The sequence below is a fragment of the Rhinolophus sinicus genome, linkage group LG02 (genome assembly GCF_036562045.2).
Source record: "Rhinolophus sinicus isolate RSC01 linkage group LG02, ASM3656204v1, whole genome shotgun sequence".
In the NCBI taxonomy this organism is placed as follows: Eukaryota; Metazoa; Chordata; class Mammalia; order Chiroptera; family Rhinolophidae; genus Rhinolophus; species Rhinolophus sinicus.
Genome location: NC_133752.1, coordinates 159,708,512 through 159,728,848, shown reverse-complemented (window position 1 = coordinate 159,728,848; position 20,337 = coordinate 159,708,512). Strand labels below are relative to the sequence as shown.

The 20,337-nt window shown below is 37.1% G+C and overlaps 2 protein-coding genes across 2 annotated transcripts in view; both read left to right on the top strand.

Annotated features, from left to right (window-relative positions):
* BICD1 (BICD cargo adaptor 1) overlaps nucleotides 1–20,337 on the top strand; it is a 236,874-nt gene that overhangs the window by 3,463 nt on the left and 213,074 nt on the right. The window contains exons 2-3 of the mRNA XM_074325844.1: nucleotides 4,867–4,945; nucleotides 15,126–15,243. The gene's annotated coding sequence lies outside the window, so the exon portion shown is untranslated. The remainder of the gene's footprint in view (nucleotides 1–4,866; nucleotides 4,946–15,125; nucleotides 15,244–20,337) is intronic.
* Nucleotides 4,939–6,949, top strand: LOC109449699 (putative ATP-dependent RNA helicase DDX52). Its single transcript, XM_019736226.2, is given in 1 exon segment — nucleotides 4,939–6,949. A coding segment is annotated over 1 exon segment (1,524 nt). The 5' UTR covers nucleotides 4,939–5,134; the 3' UTR covers nucleotides 6,659–6,949.

Sequence of the window (20,337 nt, the reverse complement as noted above, 5' to 3'; positions counted from 1 at the left end):
TTTTGACATTTTAATAACAGGTACACTGCACATTTACCATTATTTATACCATAGCTAATATTACATTTATTTAAGTTTGTATACTTTAATTTATATTACCATCTACAGATGTACTTTTGGAACCATTTTAAATGTAGTGATGTTTATTTTAAAGTTACTATGATGTGAACGTTTACTCTAAAGCAAACCAACCAACCCATAAACCAGCTTCATATATTTGGAACACTCGTGCTATCCTCATGCGCTTCTTTTGCAGAATGAAGCTCATTGTTAGTGTTCTGCATCAGTTATTGTCACTGTGTAAGGCTTAAAATAACAAACATTTATCACGTCACAGTTCCTGTGGGTCAGAAACCTGGTTGTGGCTTAGCTGGGTGCCTCCTCACAAGACTGCAATCAAGGTGTTTGCTAGGACTGTACTCTCATCTGAAAGTGTGACATTCGCTTCCAAGCTCACATGACTGTTGGCCTCACAGGCTGTTAGATGGAGGGCCTCAGTTCCTTACCAGCATTGGCCAGGGGTCTCCTTCAATTCCTTGCCATGCTGGTCTCTTCATAAGGTAGCCAACAACATGGCAGCTGACTTTCCTCAAAGCAATCGAACATGAGTGTGACAAAGAGCACCAGGCGAAAGTCACAGTCCTTTTGTAACTTAATCTCAGAGGTGACATCTTACTGTTTTTGCTATCTTCTGTTTGTTAGAAGTGAGTCACAAAGTTTCAGCTCACACTCAAGGTGAGGGCGTTATCCCAGGGTGTAAATATTTATCAGGTAGGGACCAACCTAGCGGCTGCCTACCACACTTCTTTCCTAAGTTAACCCCTAAATTGTTCCTTTTTTGTATGGGAATGGAAGCATGACCTTTCTGTTAGATTCTAGTAGCTCTATGCTTTCTCCAGGGAAGCCTGGAAGTCTGGCTCCTTGGCCAAGATGAGAATAGACAATGATGCACCTTGTTAAGCTTCATAGCCTGCTTTTAGCTACTTGGTACAGAGTCATAAAGACCCCTCAATAAACTCATGCTTCAGCATCCCTGAGACTCCAGTATCTCACTACGTTGGTGGTTCACACTCTGAAGACAAAGTGGGACTGACAGAGGGCCCTGGGAGCTGTGCCCAGTAGCCTCAAGTCTGTCTCTCTCTGCCTTGCTTTCTTTGTCCTGCTGTACTGTGTCTTTCACTTTTATTAAAACCCTACCTAAGTATACCCTGGTAAGCCCCGTTAGTGATCAGTCCCATGTAATTGCTGCAATTGGGAAGTACAGCAGGTCCTCGAATAACGTCGTTTTGGTCAACGGTCAATGCTGTTATAACATTGATGAGATGCTGTAGGAACCTACTTTTGTTTGTATCAATTAGCCTCTGGTAAAGCTGGTTTCATTATAAGTTCTTTTACCGCACTTCCAGGAGCCTATCGATGTCGTTAAGTGAAAACTTACTGTACTATCACCACTCTGTGTGCACTGCAGATAGAGACACTGTGTCTACATTCCAACCGCATTCAAGTAGCTTTAGAAACGCTCCCAGCATCAGTCAAGTAATCCACAGGGCTGCAAAGAACCTCATTCAACACCTTTCCTGCAAGTCCATTTTTCTTTGAGGGGAACGACCTCTTTCTGTCCTGTTCTCCATGTCACTCTTTCCCATTGTTCTTTTCTTTGTACAGTACCAGCTTGCTGATTGTTTATACTGATGTAAGAGTGCTGATCACATTATATTGTAATGAATCTCAATTCCTAGGCAAATTAGGAGCTCCTTGAGTGCAGAGATCCTGTCTTAGTTGTATTTGTATTCACAGTGCCTATTGTCTAGCTCAGTGTTCTCCAACAGAAATGAAATGTGAGCCATATATGTAATTTTAACTTTTCTAGCAATCACATTAAAACGAGTAAAAAGAAACTGGTAAATTAATTTTAATAATACGTTTTATCTAACCCCATATATTTAAAATATATTGTCAATGTGTAATTAATATGAAAATGAAGAAGATGTTTTACATTCCCTGTTTTTGGTACTGAGATTTTGAATTCTGGTGTGTATTTTACATGTACAGCACATCCTAATTTAGATTAGCATTTCAAATTCTCAATAGTTATATAGTCACAAAGTTGTGTGACCATCACCACTGTCTAATTCCAGAACACTGTCATCACCTCCAAAAGAAACCCCATACCCATAGCAGTCACCCCCCATTCCCCCTCCCACTAACCCTAGGTAACCACTAATCTACTTTCAGCCTTTATGGATTTGCTTATTTGGGATATTTCATATGAATGAAATCATGTAATTTGTGGCCTTTTGAATCTGGCTCCTTTCATTTAGCCTGATGTTTTCAAGGTTCATCCATGTTATGCATATATTAATACTTCAGTCCCTTTTATGGCTGGATAATATAGTCCGTTATATGGCCTTTTACTTTTAAACATAATAATCCACTTAAGGAAAATTTTCTTTGCATTCCATAATCATTGGGCTGAGTGGGTTTGAAGGTTCCAGTGCCAATGAAAGAATGTTCCACTAGTGAGCACTGACATGATTCTGTTAATTTAGAAGTTGATACTCCCTCTTACCATATTAGTTTCCTCATGCCACTGAAATAACAAGGGGAAAAGGGATCATTCATTGTACTGGCTGGGAGATGGATCTTGATTACCCAGGGAAAATTGGGTTGCTATTAGCTAATGGGCAAAGGCGGTCAGTCCAGGTCTGCAACCCATGGAATTAGGGAACAGATTTCAGAAATGTACAGGAGGAGGTTGTATTGCCAAGATGTAGGAATGGAGAACAACTAAGGACTCTTAATTTAGTGGTTTTTTAAGTCTATATCCTTTTTTTGTTGTTTGTTTTCTATTGTTCTATTAGTTACTAAGAGAGGAGTGAAAAAATAACCAATGACAATTGAAACATAGTCCAGTTCTCTCGGTGTTGTCACCTTCCCCCCCCCCCCCATGTAACGGTATGTTTTGAAACTATTATTATTAAATACTTCTTATTAAGAGTTTTTACTTACGGTATTAACTGTAGTTCTTTGGTTTTCCACATTTTCTAATCATGGTTTTCAGAATATTATATGTCCTAATTAGCAGATGTTATCATCAAATAATAATAGTTTAATTATTCCTTTTTAGTACTGAGGAAAGAAAAATGAAAATTCATTGCTTAATTACAGCTTTGTGTTGTGTGAGTTTATTAACAAATAGCTATATATAGGTCATTCTTGGCAAACTAAGATCCCTGAAAAACTGAAATTTGATTTTTTAATATCCTGATTAATATATTGTTATTTTAGGCCCTTTTTATGTGCTTCACTTTGATAGAGTTAATCCATAAAATTGCTTTCTACTTCAGCTTATAGAATGAAGTATTGTTTTGTGTACTGGAGGCCAAAAGGTCAAACTTTTTCACAGGTTTTTGAAGATCCACTTGTCTTGTTTTGGTCAGAAGAACTGGTAATTCTGTTGGAGCCTTGTATTTACATGCCCAAAGCAATTAAATCTGTCTAGTTGCTGAAACCAAGTCTACTGCAACTTCAAGTGCTACACTATCCAAGTTTTAAATGAAAAGTGATATTGTAGAGTAATGAAATTTTGGTTTACTGTACCTTTTGATGTCAAGATAATATGCATGTTTGAAAAGTTGTTTTTTGTGTGTGTGGAATTTAACAACTTTCTGCTTTTAACCCTTCGCTTTCCTAGGAAACTAAATTAGAATCCAGAAAGTTCAAGGAATTGGGGAAACAGATGTCAAATCGTTTATACTTTGTACCTATAAATTACGTAACAAATTATTATACTAGTAAAAAAATATAATTTAAGGATTTGCATCTTTGGAATGGAGAAACTAGACTTTACTCTTACTTTCCCTCTGCTTTTGCATTTATAATACCCCTAGTTATTTTAATTTAATGTGATACTTTGTGAAAAAAGAATATGGTAGATTTGTTGCCCTTTGATGCTTCACATCTTCGGAGCGATGTCTGTAGAGTACAAGTATGATTATGTCAGCCTTCTATGTAAGATCTTTAGTGACTTTCTATTTCTCCAAAGATAAGTTTTCAATATCCTTAATATGGATCAAAGGCACTGCATCCTCTGGCTCATGCCTGTGTCAATTTTCATGTCTCAGCGGTCCCCATCTCTCTCACGGTTTCCCATTACCCAAGCTTCCCTCTATTCTTGGAACACCCCAAATTCCTCTGACATTCAAGGTCTTCACACCTGCAGTTCCCTGTCCTGGGAAATTTCCCCCTTCCCACCTTCTCCATTTCTTTCTGCCCTTCTAAGCCTCATTGTTCAGATTTCAGCTTAAATGCCACTTCCTCGGACTCATCCCCAGGCATCCCGATCTAGGTTAAGTCTTCCTTTCATAGTTTTCTTTGCATTCTGCCTTTTCCTTCCTGGCAGCTAGCTACCTCAGTGGTAAGTATATAATTATTTGTGTGTTTGTTCTGTGTTGTCTTTCCACTGGGCTCTCCGCTCCTCGAGGCATTTTGTTTACTGCACAGCACAGTGCCAGTGTCAGAGGAGGCACTCTCTAGATACTTGTGGAGTAGATGAATGGATTTCTAAAACTCACTTTTAACCTAGTTCTTTTCTTCATAATCGTTCTCTCAATATAGGAACGTGTGTTAAATAAAATAACTTATTCCTTTTCTATGCTGGAGTCCTGATAAGTTTTAGACAAATTAGTTAATAGCTATAGGTCAGCTACGACTACATTTAGGTAGAATGACTTAGAGGAATTCTACTTTTCTTTTGTACAAGATCAAATTCCAAAGATCCTTTTGGGCAAGGAGATTCTTTGGTAGCTTTTTGCTTTCTTGGCTTATCACTTTTGATGACCTACTCTCCTAACCAATGTCCTCTAGGTGCCTGCATGCTGATTTATAAGAGAGTCCTGGAAAATTCGACGTGAGGCGCTTCTCGGCGGACGCAGCCCGATTCCAGGTAGGAAAAAGGAAATATGACTTTGATTCTCCAGAGGTGCTGCAGGGACTGGACTTTTTTGGAAACAAGAAGTCTGTCCCAGGTAAGTGTGGAGGATCAAGAACTCATCAAGAGCTCCAAGATGAAGAGAAAAAAGAAGAGAGCCTAACTGAAACGAAGAGGGAGCAGATCAAGAAAAAGAGAAAGAAGATGAGTTCAGAAATTACTTCAGAAGAAGAAGGTTCTACTATACAGTGGATATCATCTGTGGAAGCAAAAATTGAAGATAAAAAAGTTAAAAGAGAAAATAAACTAACTTCAGGAAAGTTGGAGCATCTCAGAAAAGAAAAGATAAACGTCTTCCGGAATAAACACAAAATTCACGTTCAAGGAACTGATCTTCCTGACCCAATTGCTACATTTCAGCAGCTTGAACAGGAACATAAAATCAATCCTCGACTGCTTCAGAACATTCTAGATTCAGGCTTCCAGATACCTACGCCAATCCAAATGCAATCCATTCCAGTTATGCTGCATGGTCGAGAACTTCTGGCTTCTGCTCCTACTGGATCTGGAAAGACTTTGGCTTTTAGCATTCCCATATTAATGCACCTGAAACAGCCCACAAACAAAGGCTTTAGAGCCCTGATTACATCACCCACATGAGAACTTGCCAACCAGATTCACCGAGAGTTAGTAAAAATATCTGAGGGAACAGGATTCAGGATACACATGATCCACAAAGCAGCAGTTGCAGCCAAGAAATTTGGACCAAAATCATCTAAGAAGTTTGATATTCTTGTGACTACTCCAAATTGACTAATCTATTTATTAAAACAGGATCCTCCAGGAATAGACTTAACAAGTGTTGAATGGCTGATAGTAGATGAATCAGATAAACTGTTTGAAGATGGCAAAACTGGGTTCAGGGACCAGCTGGCTTCCATTTTCCTGGCCTGCACATCCCTCAAGGTCAGAAGAGCAATGTTCAGTGCAACTTTTGCATATGACGCCGAGCAGTGGTGCAAACTTAACCTGGACAATGTCATCACTGTATCCATTGGGGCAAGGAATTCTGCAGTAGAGACTGTAGAACAAGAGTTTCTCTTTGTTGGGTCTGAGACTGGAAAACGTCTAGCAGTGAGAGAACTTATTAAAAAGGGTTTCAATCTACCTGTTCTTGTTTTTGTTCAGTCCATTGAAAGGGCTAAAGAACTTTTTCATGAGCTCATATATGAAGGTATTAATGTGGATATTATTCATGCAGACAGAACACAGCAACAGAGAGATAATACAGTCCACAGCTTCAGAGCAGGAAAAATCTGGGTCCTTATTTGTACAGCTTTGCTAGCCAGAGGAATTGATTTTAAAGGTGTGAACTTGGTGATTAATTATGACTTTCCAACCAGCTCAGTGGAATATATCCACAGGATAGGTCGAACTGGAAGAGCAGAGCATAAAGGAAAAGCTGCTACATTTTTCACTGAAGATGATAAACCATTATTAAGAAGCATTGCCAATGTTATACAGCAGACCGGATGTCCTGTACCAGAATACATAAAAGGTTTCCAAAAACTTCTAAGCAAACAAAAGAAAAAGACGATTAAGAAACCATTGGAAAGGGAGAGCATTAGTACAACTCCAAAATGTTTCTTAGAAAAAGCGAAGGATAAACGGAAAAAGGTCACTGGTCAGAACAGCAAGAAGAAAGTAGCTCTTAAAGACAAAAGTTAAAAATAGATTTTTTTAAAAAGACTGTAATTTTATGATCCCAGCATGAACGTTATTTTCATGGAATACTTCATCTTAAAATCACCTGTACCAAACACTTGAAATGAATGACAAGAACATGGGAACAGTGGAAAATGATCATAAACTTTCAGTGCATTATATCACATTTTAATTTGTAGGTGACTTTTAAATGATTACACAATGAAAATAATATTCATTGACATTTGTGGTTTGAATCCAGAGAGATACTTCTTATAGAAGAACAAAAGCTTATGCTAAAAATAAAAACATCCAAATATTAAAAAAAAAAAAAAAAGTGTCCTGGTACTGGATCAGTTAGCATCTTCAGGAAGTGAATAAGCTTGTCAGTTTCATCATGCTGATGCCAGGACTCCCTGAAGTAGAAGTAAGCCAACCAGGATTTAAGCTTCTGCAACATCTGGACATATAAATTCTCTTCCTTTAGTTTCTTCAACTATAAAAACAGAACAACAACAACAAAAAAACCCCAAAAAACAGAAGAGTTTGACTTCATAATTTTTAGTTTGTTTTATCCCCTAGTTCTAAAGAGATTAAGTCTGTAGAAGATTTGGAAAATTCAAAAGAAATTAAAAATTACTCAAAATCCTATCAATTACAGGTAAGTGATTAATTCCTGGGTTATTTCAAATAGCTTGTGTGTAGGGCCCCTTCCAGAGCCCTAAGATCCTGGTTTTGGATTCAGTGGACATCAGTATAAGTTTACTTTATTCCAGTCACACTAGTTTTTCTGTAGCTCCTCAAGTGTTCTAAGCACACTCTACCCCAGGACCTTTGCACTGACTGTTCTCTTTGCTTGAAACAATATCTGCCCAGAGAGCTACATGAGTTACTCCATCTTTTTACAAGAATACAAACACTCTAATGTTACTATGATAGGTAATTTTACATTATTTAATAGTTAACTGACATTAGTTAATTAAACATTTTTTCTGAGTGTATCTGTGAGGCTGTTTCCAAAAGAGATTAGCATTTGAATTGGTGAACTGAGTAAAGAAGATTTGCCTCCCCAATGTGAAAAGAAATTATCCAACCCATTGAGGACCCAAATAGAACAAAAGGGCAGAGGGAGATTGAATTTGCTTTCTGCCTGACTGCATGAGTTAGGACATTGATATTCTGCCCTTGGTGCTCCTGGTTCTCAGGCCTTCAGACACAGATGGGAATCTATATCATTGACTCTCTGGTTCTCAGGCCTTTGAACTACACCACCGGCTTTGAACTGCACTACACTACTCTGAGTCTCCAGATTGCAGACATCAGGTCATGGGACTTCTCAGTCTCCATGATCGTTTAAGAGCCAATTATATCCACTGGTCCATCTCATCTAGGTTATACATTTTGTGAGCATAGCATTGATCACAGTATTCCTTTAGTATATTTTAATGTCCATAGGATATATAGTGATGTTCTCTCTTTTGTTTCTGACATTAATAATTTGTGTCCTCTTTCTTTTCTTAGTTAGCCTGGCTAGAGGCTTATCAATTTTATTGATCTTTTCAAAGAACCAACTTTTGATTTTTCTGTTTTAATTTTATTTTGATTTGTGCTCTAATTTTCATTATTTCTTTTTCTTCTGTTTTCTCTGCATTTAATTTTTTCTTCTTGTTCAAGTTTCCTAAGGTAGAAACTTAGGTTATTGATTTTGGATTTGTCCTCTTTTGTAATATATGCATTCAATGCTATAAGTTTACCTCTAAGCACTACTTTTACTGCCTCCCAGAAATCTGATAAGTTGTGTTTTCAGTTTCATTTAGTTCAAAACATTTTTAAATTTCTCTCGAGATTTCTTCTTCAACCAATATGTTATTTAGAAGTGTGTTGTTTAATCTCCACATATTTTGGTATTTTCCAGTTATCTTTCTGTGATTGGTTTCTAATTTAATTCCACTTTGGTCTGAGAGCAGACATTGTATGATTTCTGTTATTTTAAGCTTGTTAAGGTGTGTTTTATGACCCAGAATGTGGGTCTATCTTGGCAAATATTCCATATGAGTTTGAAAAGAATGTATATAAAGTGGGACAATTAAGTTTGTGAACTTGTTGCAACAATGTTGCTCACGTTTTTTTTATATCAGAGGGATTATTCATTATGAATTTGTACCAACTGGACAAACAGTTAACCAAGTTTACTATTTGGAAGTGCTGAAAAAGCTGCATGAAAAAGTTAGATGACCTGAACTTTTCGCCAACAATTCATGGCTCTTGCATCACGACAATGCACCAGCTCACATGGCTGGTCTGTGAGGGAGTTTTTAGCCAGTAAACAAGAACTGTGTTGGAACACCCTCCATACTCACCTGATCTGGTCCCCAATGACTTCTTTCTTTACCTGAAGATAAAGGAAGTATTGAAAGGAAGACATTTTGATGACATTCAACACATCAAGGATAATACAACAACAGCTCTGATGGCCATTCCAGAAAAAGAGTTCCAAAATTGCTTTGAAGGGTGGACTAGGCACTGGCGTCGGTGCATAGCCCCCCAAGGGAAGTACTTTGAAGGTGATTGTAGTGACATTCAGCAATGAGGTATGTAACACTTTCTAGGATGAGTTCGCGAACTTAATTGTCGAATCTCATATATCGAGAAGATGGATTGCTGGATAATATAGTAGTTTTATTTTTAGTTGTTTGAGGGGTAGGGAAGTTGGGGAAATGGGGACATGTTGATTAAGGGATGCAAAGTTATAGTCTGTAGTATGAGTAAGTCTAGAGATCTAGTATTATGACTATAATTAATAATATTTATTGAATACTGGAAATTTGCTAAGAGAGTAGATTTTAGGAGCTCTCCTCACAGACAAAAAATGGTAACTATGTGAAGAGATGATATTTTAATTAGCTTGACTATAGTAATCCTTTTACTATATATATGTATATTAAATCATTGTGTTGTACACCTTAAGTATATACAATTTTTATTAAAAAATGAAATAAAAAGAAAATGCCTCTTTTGTAATGAAAGATACAGAACATAAACAGTATCACTTCTCTATTGCCCAGCCAAGATTAAAAAGGGAACAATAGATGAAGTGCCTTGCAAAGAGGAACTCTTGCTGGGTCTACTATGGCTGTATTTTGCATAGTATACTGTGCCCTAAGTCTTGCTCTGAGCTGACAAAGAAGCTTGCCTCTCTCTGTGATCCAAAGAAATGTGGTCATCTGACTGATTGCAGTGCAGCAAAATCCTAAGTCACGTGAAAATTAGTCATGCTCTGAAGATGGCACCTCCCTAGGTCCCTGCTGGTTGCTGGCTCATCTCCCCGGCTCCCTTCCCCCAAGCCTCTGTGTTTCAGAAGCGGGAACCTTCCTATCCTTGAGCACAGGGTGCATGTGCAGCAGCAGTAAACAGCAATCAGAAGACTATGAGCAACAGATGCTGCAGACTTGTCATTTAGCAGCAGGGTGTTACTTTCATGTGAGGATATAACGACTTTCATGTGAGGATATATCATGTGAGGATATAAATCATGTGAGGAAAGACCGGATTTCAAGACCAGAAAGACTAGGTTCTACGTCCGGCAACGCAACGATGTTCAATGGCATGCTTACTCTCTGCTCTCCTGATTTGTGTATCTCCTAATGCAGCAGTTCTTTCCAGTATACTCCAGACACCGTGGAGATCCCTAAAATCCTTTCAGGGGTTCCACTAGGTCAAAACTATTTTCAATATAACTCTAAGCCATTATTTGCTGTTTTCATTTTCTCATGAATGTAACATGGAGTTTTCCAGAGACTGTGTAGCATGTGGTATATCACAACAGATTGAATAGATAGCAGATATGAGAATCCAACTATCTTCTAGTTGGCTAGACAGCAAAGAGATTTGCCAAGTGTAAAACAATGCCTCTCAGAGAAAATTGTTTAGGGATTAAAAAAAATAAAAATGTGTTATTTGTGATTATTGTTGCTATTTAAAAAATGGATTAATGAATATTTTTAAGTCCTTAGTTTTAATTTACAATACAGTACCTATTGATACATATAAACTACATAAATAAAAGTTCTTTGGAATCCTCAATAATTTTTAAGAGAAGAAATGTGTCCCGAGCTGCTAAAACATTTGCTCGTTTGTTTAACTAATAATAAAACTCCCCCATCTACTATAAATGATAGGTTTCTGGTTGAGTTTTCTTCCATTCCATGAAAAGATTAGATTCTACTATCACATTATTTTGCTACTGATTTTGTATTTAACCATTTGCATTGAAATCTTTTACATCTAGTTTTGTGTTAATTCAGAAGCCTTAAATAATTGCATAGAGTGATACAACTTATTTATTATTAGAAAATGTTAATGAACTAGAGGTCTGTTCTTAAAATTATAAATGGCATTACCAATTTTTCCCTCTTTATTTTTCCAAAAGATATGTATCAGTGAAAATCTATGGGAGTGAGGGGGGTTTGTCTTCTCTCTGCAGCTGCTAGTTACTAGAATGAAGGCGATTTGGGTTATTTGTAAGTCTAACATTTTATTCACTTGAGTTCCCACTGAAGCAGACCCTGAGGAAAGAATTTGAAAGCAAGTAATTTATTTGGGAGATGATCCTAGGAAACACTGATAGGGGGATAGAGAAGTGAGACAAAGATGGAAAGCAAAGTAGTTAAGGAAAGAGTGAGATATCAAGCCGGCTACTACTGTGAGCATAATCCTGCTGGGGAACTCCAGCAGTCATTACAGAAAGCCTGCCCCCCAGTCGTTGCATAGAGGGGTGAGGGAGCTGGGGAATTTATACACCAACCGACTTCAGTCATTGGTTATAGATTGCTGGAGTGTTTAAACTCAGACAGTTAGAAATCAGCCAGGCACACACTATAGAATCAGGAGCATGGATGGGAGCATCCACTGTGGCAGCAGCAAACACACTGCAAAGCTTTTCATCATAAACAGTGTGATTTTGTATGTTTTGGGAGATTTAGATCGTTGGTATCAACTTATCATGAGAAGGTAAGAGTTGAAGAGGAAGACTTGAGGTGGTTCCAGATGGCAGATTGGACTAGACTGTGTGGAAATAAACAAAGACCACTCAAATGAGAACAAGTCAAAGACTATTTATTCAGAGCTTGCTATAGCAAGGGAGTCAGCCACTTGCATTTTAATTGATTTAAAGCAGGCAGAGGAGTGGGGGTGCTTGGTAGTGGAAAAAGGGAAGCCTTTGGGTATGCTCTGATTGGAGGGAACTGGCATGGAAAGTTGTAGGCTGGCTAACCAGAAATGGAACATCCGATGTAATTGGTTAGGGGAGCATATTTGGTTTTCTTTGGTTGGTCCTTAGTTGGAAGCCAGGGCAAAAATTAAGAAGGCTGGCAGTTATTGACCAAAGCAGGGATGTCAGAGCATACTTGAAGTCTTCCCTTTGTGCCTCTGTAAAGCTTTCCCACTCCGCCACCTGCCTTTGAGTCTCCGCCAAAACAAAAGTGATGGTGTCTGACTCCCTTGCTGCAGCAAGCTCTGAAAAAAAATAGCCTTTGCCTGTTCTCACTTGGTTGACTGTTGTTTATTTCCACAGACCAAACTGTTTTTACTCTTACCCCCTTGCTCCTATCATATATTTTGTTTGTTCCAGTTGTGTTAAACTTCTCACTTCCCTCATATGAACACATGAGGCTCTGGCATGTAGGAGCTGCCGGCCCTTGCTCACGTTGTATGTCTCCTCTGCCTAGAAAATCCTTTTACTGATTCTCCAGCTGATGGAGCAAATCCTACTCATTCCACTCCAAAGCCCAGCTCAAATATCATCACCTCATCTGTTAAGCATTTCCTAACCATTCCAGGGAGAAGTAATTGAGCCCCACTTCTGAGATCCTATTTCACGTTACTCATGCTATTAGCGTAACCTTTCAAATCCTATTATAGCCATAGTTTTTCAGGCAGTATCTCTATCCCCTCAGGAAATGGGAACTCCTTTAGGCTAGAGAAGATTAGTTTACCTCTTTATATTGCTCTTCACACTTAGGAAATGCTCAGTAAATGTTTGTAAAATGAAGTTGAATTAAATTATTACTCTAAAACTCATTTTTGCTATATTCTATAAAACCAAAGGTGAAGGAGAGGATTGGTTGTTGTCTAATAAATTTTACTGGCTAAACAATTACTTTGTGCCTCAAAATATATTCAATTTAATTTAATTAGAAAAAAATTTTTTTTTTCTTTCAGATTTTATTGGGGAAGGGGAACAGGATTTTATTGGAAACAATGTGTACTTCCAGGTCTTTTTTTCCAAGTCAGTTTGTTGTCCTTTCAATCTTAGTTGTGGAGGGCGCAGCTCAGCTCCAGGTCCAGTTGCTGTTGCTAGTTGCAGGGGGTGCAGCCCACCATTCCTTGTGGGAGTCAAACCAGCAACCTTGTGGTTGAGACCTTGTGGTTGAGAGGATGTGCTCCAACCAACTGAGCCATCTGGGAGCTCAGCGGCAGCTCAGCTCAAGGTGCCGTGTTCAATTTTAGTTGCAGGAGGCGCTGCCCACCATCCCTTGTGGGACTCGAGGAATCAAACTGGCAACCTTGTGGTTGAGAGCCCATTAGCCCATGTGGGAATTGAACCGGCAGCCTTCGGAGTTAGGAGCATGAAGCTCTTATCGCCTGAGCCACTGGGCCAGCCTATTTCATTTAATTTTTAATCTATGTCATTTGAAAACATCTTCAAGTTCAACAAATCTATCATTGCCATCTTCCCCTCTTTCAAGGTCCTTTTTCATTTGAAAAGAAGCTTCTGTTTGTGACTATTTTCTCCCATTCTGTTCATTGCCTTTTCCTTTTGTTGATTATTTCCTTTGCAGAAAGATTTTAATTTGATGTAGTCTCACTTGTTTATTTTTGCTTTTGTTGACTGCGCATTGGTGTAAAAACAAAAACAAACAAACAAACAAACAAACAAAAGCCATTGCCAAGATCAATGTCAAGGAACTCTTTCTCTATATTTTCTTCCAGGAGTTTTACAGATTCAGGTCTTACATTAAATTCTATAATCCATTTTGAGTTGACTTTTATGTATGGTGTGAGATAAGGATCCAATTTCATTCTTGCATGTGGGTATCCAGTTTTCCCAACACCATTATTAAAGAGACTATGCTTCCCCCATTGTGTATTATTGGTGCCTTTGTCAAAAAGTAGTTGTCTAGTATATGTGTGTGAGTTTACTTCTGGGCTCTCTATGCTGTTCAATTCATCTATGTGTTTTTATGCCAGTACCACACTGTTTTGGTTACTGTTGCTTTGTAATATAATTTGAAATCAGGAAGTGTGATGCCACCAGTTTTGTTCTTCTTGCTCAGCATTGTTTTGGCTACTTGGGGTTTTTTGTGGTTCCATATGAAATTTAGGGTTTTTTTTTTTCTATTTTTGTGAAAAATGCCATTAAAATTTTGATAAGGATTTCACTGAATCTACGGATCACTTTAGGTAGAATGGACATCTGGTAAGGGGTTAATTTCCAAAATATATAAGGAACTCATACAACTCAATAGCAAAAAACCAAATAACACGAGTAAAAAATAGGAAGAGGAAGTGAATGGGCATTTTCTTAAAGAAGACATACAAATGGTCAACAGGTACATGAAGAAGTTCTCAAATTACTAATCATCAGGAAAAAACCACAATGAAATGTCACCCTGTACTCATTGGAATGGCTATTGTCAAAAAGACAGTAGATTACAAGCGCTGGCAAGGATATGGAGAAAGGGGAACCCTAGTACACTATTGGTGGGAATGTAAATTAGTACAGCCACTATCCATACATCTGTCAGTATGGAGTCCTCAAAAAATTAAAAATAGAACTAAAATATGATCCAACAATTCCACTTCTGGTATATAGCCAAAGAAAATAAAATAATTATCGTGAAGACGTATCTGCACTCCTATGTATAGTGCAGCATTATTCACGGTAGCCAAGATATGGAAACAACTGAAGTGTACATCAACAGATAAATGGATAAAGAACATGTGACATATATATATATATATATATATATATATATATATATATATATATTTGGAATATTATTGGAGATATATATATATATATATATATATATATACTGGAATATTATTTAGCCTTAAAAAATAAGGAAACCCAGCCATTTGTGACAACTAGAGGATATTATGCTAAGTAAAATAAACCAGACAGACATGGAAAGACAAATATTTATGATCTCATTTACATGTGCAATCTAAAAAAAAAAGTTGAACTCAGTAACATAGAGTAGCATGGTGGTTTCCAGAGGCTGGAGGGTAGCAGAAAAGGGGAGATATTGATCAAAGGGTACAAGCCTTAAACTGTAAGATGAATAAGTTCTGGATACCTAATGTACACCATGATGACGATAGTTAATAGTAATGTATTGTATATTTGAAATTCACTGAGAGATCTCAAGTGTTCTCAACACATAACAAAAAAATGGTAACATAATGGATATTGTAATTACTTTTATAGTTGGTGAGAGAAGAAGTGGATGCTGCTACTGCTGACCACTTGATACATCTGCCAGTTGTGCCACGGCCCATGCTTCCATCCAAGAATTTCACAGATCCTCCAAGCCATCCAATAATAGGTGAGTTGTCTATGAAATAGGTAGGGAAAATAGGTAAGAGATCTTGCTACACTGTGTACAGAGTAGTCTGGTCACTATTGCTTTAGTGCTTTTATTATATATTGTTTAAAAATATATGTGCAAATATATATGTATTACATATATAGATATATACGCATTGTATAAATATATAACCATTTGTTTATTATACTGTATGTTAATTTCCCCCCACAATCTCCATCAGCAAGAATAAGCTTTTAAAATATTCTCATAGAATGAAAAATTGTCTGAATTTTGATTTCTGAAGAAAGTTAATGATGAATGTATAAATTACACAAAGTATTTATCTACATTTACCATGGCCAGTGGTGGCTGTAGTAATATCACTGACTACGTGAAAAGTAGAAGACCCAGGTTTATTGAAGAAAAATCGTCATCTACTTTCAGTGTTAGTAGTTCTTTTAAAAAGACTGTGCTTGAAGACGACTGTGTAACAGATGCAGAAATGTATTTACTGATCAGCCTGTGAAGCATGATTTCCATTTAGATCATATGATGTCTCTTCTAAATGAATTTTGCTCACTTTCCAGTCTAAGTTTTCTTGTACACATGTGAAAACTAAAATGCTATCATTAATGTGCTGGCTCTCTTAGCAGAAAGAGAACGTTGCAGCCAGTTCAGTAATGTCCATTTTATATTGGTGTCATTGAATATTTAAATTAATTGCAATAATAGTGTGATTTGTTTTTCTATCCAATTCATGAAACTGAGGCAAATTTTTAGAGGCTCATTCTGTCAAAAGTAAAATATCTAACTTCATTGTGAATTGTAGTTTCAGTTAAAAAGTTCAGCATTGAAGTAAAATGATTTGGTTTACACTGACAATATAAATTTTGAGAAATGTAAATTTTGAGATAGTATAGTTTTATGGTACAACCATATTGTTGTTAAACTAAGAAACCCATGGATCAGAAATGTTCTTGGATTGGTTGAGATGTCCATATAATTCATAACTATTTTAAAACTGCAATAATCTACCAGTGGCAATAGAAGCTATAAATGTAAAAATTTATGAAATTTTATATATACAGATTAATCAAAGTACAAAATTTTGGTGAGGCAATTTGAATTCAAATAAGAATTGTTATTAGTTAATTTTTAAAATATCTAAGCCTCATAAGAACTACTTTTTAAGGACACCCAGGTGTCCTATAATGGCATTGAACCTATGGGTTAGAGAGTCCTATTCAAGTGGCTTGTCTTTAAAATGAGATAGAAAAGTTTAATAAAGATATTTAAGAAACGAAGTGCCAAAAATCCCCCAAAATTCAGCTCACAAAGCTCTTAGCAAATTGTAAGTATTGAATACAAAACTTGCAAATAGGAAGATTTTAAAATTTATCCCTACAAAAGCAAGGAAAAATGGAAAGATCTTAACAGTGAGAAGTGAAATCAATTTAATATTGAAATTCTATAATTTTTATTTAAAATACCTTGACTTCTAAGAAGAATCTTTAACTGGAGCTCCTTCTTTCAACTGGATAAATGTATGTACTGTACCAAATAGAATGGAATTGAGAAGGCTGATAGTTTCACAACATCCAAATTTGTGGAAACAATAAAAATGGAAATAATCCAAATAATCATAAATAAAGATCACTTATTTGACGTTTTGCTTTGTAAAAATATTGGCCCCAGAAGGGTAGGCTAAAGGCGGACAAACAGACAGGGCCTGTGAAAAATTTTGGGCTCAAAAATTTAACACATTTCACTAAAAAAAAAAATTGAATTTGAGAATATCCTTCATTTAGCATAAGTAGCTCTGTGCTTACCAGGTACCTCAGCACTTGGTCTAGAAAGAGAAGTCAAAAATATCAGCAACTTCAAATTTATTAACCTTGAAATACAACTTTGAAGATTGCAGACAATTTTATTAAAAAGCTTAAAAACTAATTATTCCAAAAATTTTGTTCAGAAAAATGCCAGTGACATGATATTTACTCAGATAAAGTTAAGAAACTAAGGATAAAGGACCCGAATAAACAGTTTTCAAAGAAGACGTACAAATGGCCAACTAGTACATGAAAAGATGTTCTACATCACTAATCATCAGGAAATGCACATAAAACTGCAATGAGATATTACCTCACACATCTTAGAATAGCTATTTTCCAAAAAATAAAAGCAAAACAGATAATGAGTGTTGGCAACGATGTGGAGAAAAAGGAATCCTTGTATACTCTTGGTGGGAATGTAAATTGGTACAGCCATTATGGAAAACACTATGGAAGTTCCTCAAAAAATTAAAAACAAAACTACTGTGTGGCACCAGCCCGGTGGTGGCTCAGGTGGTTGGAGCGCTGTGTTCCTAATGCCGAGGTCACTGGTTTGATTCCCACATGGGCCAGTGAGCTGCACCCTCTACAGCAAAGATTGTGAACAATGGCTCTCCCTGGAGGTGGGCTGCTATGAGCAGCCGGAGGTCGGGCCAGACTGCCTCAGCGGAGGGGGGTGAGGGGAGCGCAAGGCTCATAATACTAGCATGGGCCAGGGAGCCGTGTCCTATTCAACTAGACTGAGAAACAACGGTTTGAACCAGAGTGCGGGGAGAGGCAGAAAAAGGGGAAAAGAAGAAAAAAAAACACACACAAAAAACTGTGTAACCCAGCAATCCCACTTCAGTATATAACTGAAGGAAACAAACTCAGTAGCTCAAAGAGAGTCTGCACCCCATGTTCATTTGTTCATTACAGCGTTATTTCACAGTAGCCAAGATATGCAAACAATCTAATTGCCCATCAACAGATGAATGAATAACGAAGATATATATGCAATGGAATGTTATTTAGTCCTGAGAAAAGGAAATCTTGCCATTTGCAACAACATGGATGAATCTAGAGGGCATTATGCTAAGTGAAATTAGCCAGACAGAGATAGATAAATACTGCATGATCTCGCTTATATATGGAATCTTAAAAAAAAAAAAAAAAAAAAAGTAGAACTCACAGAAACAGAGTAGGATGATGGTTACCAGGGCCAGAGGAAGGTGGGTGTGAGGGATGGGGGCATGAGGAGATGCTGGCCAAACGGTGTAAGCCTTCAATTATAAGATGAATAAGCTCTGGGGATCTAATATACAGCATGATCATGACTATAGTAAAGAGTACTTTGCTATACTTTGCTATACTTTGCTATACTTTGCTATGTGCTTTCAGTTTGCTGAGAGTAGACCTTAAGTGTTTTTACCACAAAAGAAGAAGGGGGGGACTATGTGAGGTAGTGGATGTGTTCATTAACCTGATTGTGGTAATTATTTCACAATGCATGTATATGTCAAATCAAAATGTACACTTTAAATATAAACAATTTTGTCAATTATGCCTCAATAAAGCTGAAAAAAGTAACTGATTATGTATGTGAATATGTACCTAAAATAATTACTTTGCTTCTGTTATTTTTAAATATTTGTATAATCAACATAAAGGTTTTAGGTTTGCTCTAATATATGCAGATATATCTTGCTTTTTATTTCCTTAGAAAGAATATTATTTTGAAAAAAGTTTGGAATTAACTTATTTTATAGATTTACCAAAATAATAAAACCAATCTGTTGGTCAGTAAACAAATATTTCAAAAATTATAGAATTATGATTATTTTTGGCATCTTTTGATCTCAAAATTGTACTGTTTGGAAGATAATATAAACGTATGATAAGCCTCCCGACTCACAGATTCATGCTCTGGGGCTCCACCTAACTGACCCTCCACTCTGTCTGGCTCAGGATAAAGCACTGTAAATAGCATGGCCAAACATATTACCTCACAGGTTATTTAAAAAGATGTCTTATAGGGGAGGAGCAGGGAGGGTGAGAAAGGAGGGAGGAAGAGCAGGAGCAGGCTCTATTGCAACACAAACTTAATCACAGAATTTCAAGAGATCCTCTTCCCCAAATCATTCTTGGCCACAACCACATGCTAAGCTAAATCAGAGTATACCCCACTTTCTAGTAAATCTGTGAATATTGTGTCTTTCCTCAATTGTATTTAAAATCATTTTTCACTTTGGAATTTTACTGTTGTCTTGTGGCTTTTACAAAGTAATTGTCATTCAAAGAAGTTAGCATAATTGTGTGCTAAGCTATCAACTAGGTGTGAGGAGTGTACCAAGGGGCTCCTCTGACATTAATCAGGAAGGCTGTGATCTAGAAGTCACTACAAAGCTTGAGTTATCTTAATTTCTGAAACCGCAGAGGCTTTACAATTGATCAAAATGAGTATTATAATAGAAATGGGTTTTTATGAAAGCAATTAGTGATATTCAAGAAATGCGGATTGGCTGAAATATTTTAAAAATGCTTCCACTCTTGCATGAACAGGGTGCAAGAATTCAGGGTTCTGGGAGCCTATAGCCCTAAGGATGGCACCGAAATCTTGATCCCTAAACATCCAGCCATTGGTTCAGAGGATTTGGGGGCCCCTGAGGCTGACCATTATTCTAATAAATTGAATTAACTTGTTAAGCTAGGTGTACTCTGAGCACTTAAAGGGACAGATAGCAGGTCTTTTGTCAAACCTACAGAGCAGGACTTCTGAACTTGTTTACAACTACAGTTCTGCTTGCTGCAGACTTGCCTTCACTGCAATCTGGTGGGAAAGTGCAGGGGAGTAGCTAACCCTCACCCACCTCTATTAGAGATGATTAATTCTAACATGCAGACCCCAGGCTAGCAGCACCATCTAGGAGCATGTTAGAAATGGAAATTCTCAAGACCCACCTCCAATCTGCTAAATCAGAAGCTCTGGATGCGGTTTTCACAAGTTTTCCAGGTTGATCCTTATGTATGAATATTAGAGAAGTACTGGATCAGATCACCTTTTGCCATCTATTTATCTTTTCTTGGTTGCCTTCCTTTTCTACTTCACTTATCCCATCAAATGTGCCTTATCTGAGATTCTTCACATTGCTCATTTTTCTTAGCATTATGTTTTGTTAAAGATTCTCTATAAATCAAGACCCATGTGTAACTTCTAATCAGGATTCCTCACTAATCAAGTCTCCTCCAGAAAGACTCTTTATATTAAGTTGATTTTGTTAACAGCATAGTTTCGGAAATT